Source organism: Notothenia coriiceps, unplaced genomic scaffold (genome assembly GCF_000735185.1).
Source record: "Notothenia coriiceps isolate Sejong01 unplaced genomic scaffold, NC01 NC01_scaffold00038170, whole genome shotgun sequence".
Taxonomy (NCBI): domain Eukaryota; kingdom Metazoa; phylum Chordata; class Actinopteri; order Perciformes; family Nototheniidae; genus Notothenia; species Notothenia coriiceps.
Window position 1 is genome coordinate 1 of NW_011370871.1, and position 4,132 is coordinate 4,132.

Below are 4,132 nucleotides of genomic sequence, written 5' to 3' on the forward strand. Positions count from 1 at the left end.
GTGTGTGTGTGTGTGTGTGTGTGTGTGTGTGTGTGTGTGTGTTCTCTAAATTGAAATGACCTGAATTGAATTTCTGAGGTGACATGACAATTAGCGGTGTGTGTGGTTCCACCAGGGGGAAGTGTATGAATGTGTTGGTCACCACCACTCAGCTGGTGCCAGCTCTGGCCAAGGTGCTGCTGTACGGCCTGGGAGACGTCTTCCCCATCGAGAACATCTACAGTGCCACTAAAATTGGTACGTAGAAAAATAGTTAGTACAATATTTTCTTCTCCACTGGGACTAAGGGGGAACTGTTGGGATTGTAATATTTGTATTTCATTTCCTGCAGGTAAAGAGAGTTGCTTTGAAAGGATCGTCTCTCGCTTTGGAAAGAAAGTGACGTACGTGGTGATAGGTGACGGTCGAGATGAGGAGTTTGCAGCAAAACAGGTATGACTCCTTACGCAGCGTCCACACGGCGGCGTGCGTTGAAGCTTGCCGGCGGGTGTGTCTGAAGCTCGACCAACAACCAATCACATGAATCTCCCGCCCCGGACACACAAGCACGCGGTTTGATTGGCTAGAGCTTGTACTGGCATATGATTTGATTGGCTGACGCTTCCGTCGAAGCTTCAAAAGTTGAACATTGCTCAACTTTTGAAGCGAGCAAAGCGAAGCGACGCTCCCACAATGCAGTTCGGCAATGTGTGACGTCATCCCATTCAAAATGAATGGGCAGAAGCTTCAACACACGGCGCCGTGTGGACGGGCCGTTACGCCTGCCTTCTTTTGTTTTTGTCGTTTGCCCCGAAAGTTTGGCAAATACAAGTACAGTCGCTGCAAGTCTAGCTTTTTGTGTTAAGAAAGAGTGGGATAGATTATATATTTTCTGAGATAAACATGCACACAATGGAAATTATTTCAAATTTGCTACAAACTTAAAAACTCGAGATATTAACTGACTATGTTTCGTTATTCTCCCTAACTCAATAAATCACAGGCAATTATAGGATAAAGTCATAACATTTTGGACATACATGGGTATACACTGTTACTTTACTGGCAAAATTACAGTTTTAAGTCTGGTTTTGTTTCTTTATGTGAAACCTTAAATGCTGCTTTCTTGACCGGGAGAGATTATGGTTCACAATGGGAATATTTCTAGTTTAATAAATAGACCTAAAATCCAGTCTGAATATCAGGGCAGACTAACAGCTAGTCTTCTGACCATAATGTACTACTAAGTGTTTGTTTCTCACACTTTTTTAAATTCTTTGTTTGTACTCGTCTCCCTGTCTGCAGCACAACATGCCTTTCTGGCGGATCTCCAATCACGGAGACCTCGTGTCCCTGCACCAAGCGCTGGAGCTGGATTTCTTGTAAAGGAGGCAGCGTGTGAATGTCGCACACTAAAAGGGAAAATATAGTTGTCATCCTGTCGGTCTGTGGAGTGACATTACGTGAGAAAACCCTCCACAAACTCTAATTAGAAGCTCTGCCCTGACTGGATGACTCACTGTGTGATGTGTGATGGTAACGTACTGAGGCGGACTTTGGGTCGGAGCGGACAGTGAGACAGACAGGATGCTGAGTTAAGGTTCCTCAGGCCCAGCACTCCCTCCTCTACGGCAGCTAACCTCACCACGGCTGAAACTGGCACTGATCTGGACACAGAAGGGAAGACATCCATTTTTTTTCCCTCCTTTGGTCACATCTACTTTTTAGGTATCAACATTTTTAATTTCCTTAAAAAACCAAAAGGCCATTTTTGTTTATTGGCGTTCTCTTATGTTGTTGTTGTAGCTTTTTTATTTAGTCTCTGTGTTACTAAGAATGATATCAAAGAAGTTAAAAAAAAAAATCTCTTCTGGGTTATTTTGCACTCATTCAAAGACTTGAAATCATAATTTTGCAGAAGTTACTGGCAGTATCAAATAATCCCAACAACCAAAATCTCAGGTGGCCATTCAGTTATTTAAAATGAGGAATTAGATGAGGTTAAAAAAATGTAACTTGATTATGACCTCCCCTCCTGACCCGACCCAACAACACCAAACCACCAGTCAGATGTCCGGCTTCTTCACACTGTTGCCACACAGACGTGTGGTTCTTCTTTTTACACACAGTGTGTGTGACCTGAGGGCAGTGAGCATGCTGGGAATCAAGAGACGCTGGTCACACTGACAAAGCTGAATGTGCCTCTTCGTAAAACTCAGCAATATAATGGTAAAGGGAAGTTAAAAGAACAGGATCCTCCAAACAAATGTAAAAAAAACACACATTCATTTCAGCAAGGACTCTGTAGCCAGTAAACAAGAATCATATTTCCCCTGTAGTAGTCATCACAGTATTGGTAAGAAAATGCACGGGTTCTTGAGCATAACAATTAAATTGTGGATACAAATATAATTCAATTGATTAGTTGAAAGAAAATGACGTACGTGGTGATAGGTGAGGTCCTCAACTCCACCCAAAACGTATTTAAAATGTTCTATAGGAGTTGACTCCTTTTCCTTTAGGCATTGCATTTGAAGTGCAAAATTACCAAAATTGACTCTTTGGGTATTCTTAATTTTGTCTGGTGGCTAGAAGCAATATACTAATCGTCTACTTAACATTAGTATAAGCCGCTCAAATCTACAAATTTGGTTGATTAAATGGAAGAATTACATTTTCCTTTTATAGGTTAAGACTTTTTAAACTCTATAAACCATTGAAAAACCTATTAATTATATGAAAAATGCTTTGAAAGAAAGTTAGTTACAGGTCTGTTATCTGATTTTATACTATTACTTGTATATATATATAAAGCTGGTTGTTGGTGTTCCTCAGGGAACCGTCCTGGGTATCCTTGCAATCCTATTAGGGGTCTAACTTCTGTCAAATACGTTTTAAACAGTGTTTGGTTAAAAATGGCACAATACGTATTAGATTTTAAATAATGGGATGACCTGGAGATTGGACAGCTTAATCAGGATAGTGTGACTTTTAACGAACACTCTAAATCATGTTTTCTGTACAGTGAGCATTTTGAAGTCGAGGCAGGGAATTTCGGGGGGGATCTCCCCCATGGATGGATTACAGATCTGTGCAAAGAGGCCTGTTTGAAGTTAACATTCACCGAGCTCAGGTAACACTGTGTCCTGTTTTGTTTTGCTCCTGATCCCTATCAGTCGTTTACCTTCAGAGCAAGACTGATCTGTCGGCTTATTAGATATAGCCATATCTTCACTGATAAGTAACAAGAAATCATTGCGCAAAAATATTATTAAGAATATGTTTCCAGCCAAGAACTGTTCAGGATGTATCTTGAACATATCTTTATCAAGTTTGCATATAATGGAAATACATCTGCATTTTCTTTTGCCTACTCTGTCAATTTGGTGCAAAGGGAAAGTTTGCCACATACAGTGAGGCAAAAAAGTATTTAGTCAGCCACCAATTGTGCAAGTTCTCTCACTTAAAAAGATGAGAGGCCTGTAATATTTATCCGAGGTATACTTCAACTATGAGAGACAAAATGAGAAGAAAAAAATCCAGAAAATCACATTGTCTGATTTTTAAAGACTTTATTTGCAAATTATGGTGGAAAATAAGTATTTAGTCAATAACAAAAGTTCATCTCAATACTTTGTTATATACCCTTTGTTGGCAATGACAGAGGTCAAACGTTTTCTGTAAGTCTTCACAAGGTTTTCACACACTGTTGATGGTATTTTGGCCCATTCCTCCATGCAGATCTCCTCTAGAGCAGTGATGTGTTGGGGCTGTCGCTGGGCAACACAGACTTTCAACTCCCTCCAAAGATTTTCTATGGGGTTGAGATCTGGAGACTGGCTAGGCCACTCCAGGACCTTGAAATGCTTCTTACGAAGCCACTCCTTCGTTGCCCGGGCGGTGTGTTTGGGATCATTGTCATGCTGAAAGACCCAGCCACGTTTCATCTTCAATGCCCTTGCTGATGGAAGGAGGTTGTCACTCAAAATCTCACGATACATGGCCCCATTCATTCTTTCCTTTACACGGATCAGTCGTCCTGGTCCCTTTGCAGAAAAACAGCCCCAAAGCATGATGTTTCCACCCCCATGTTTCACAGTAGGTATGGTGTTCTTTGGATGCAACTCAGCATTACTTTCTCCTCCAAACACGT

At 41.1% G+C, this 4,132-nt stretch overlaps 1 protein-coding gene across 1 annotated transcript; it reads left to right on the forward strand.

Annotated features, from left to right (window-relative positions):
- Positions 1-45: 45 nt before the first annotated feature.
- Positions 46-2,347, forward strand: LOC104968005 (eyes absent homolog 3-like). The gene is made up of 3 exons (XM_010797541.1): positions 46-237; positions 332-432; positions 1,285-2,347. Exons 1-3 carry the CDS (start codon positions 84-86, stop codon positions 1,363-1,365), a joined length of 336 nt encoding a protein of 111 aa, XP_010795843.1. The 5' UTR covers positions 46-83; the 3' UTR covers positions 1,366-2,347.
- Positions 2,348-4,132: the final 1,785 nt, after the last annotated feature.

Excerpts from the sequence above, each read along its gene's own strand:
- LOC104968005 (XM_010797541.1), top strand. The coding sequence starts at position 84 with ATGACAATTAGCGGTGTGTGTGGTTCCACCAGGGGGAAGTGTATGAAT. Across the intron at positions 238-331 it reads CTACAGTGCCACTAAAATTG|GTAAAGAGAGTTGCTTTGAA; the intron begins GTACGTAGAAAA and ends CATTTCCTGCAG. Across the intron at positions 433-1,284 it reads AGGAGTTTGCAGCAAAACAG|CACAACATGCCTTTCTGGCG; the intron begins GTATGACTCCTT and ends CCCTGTCTGCAG.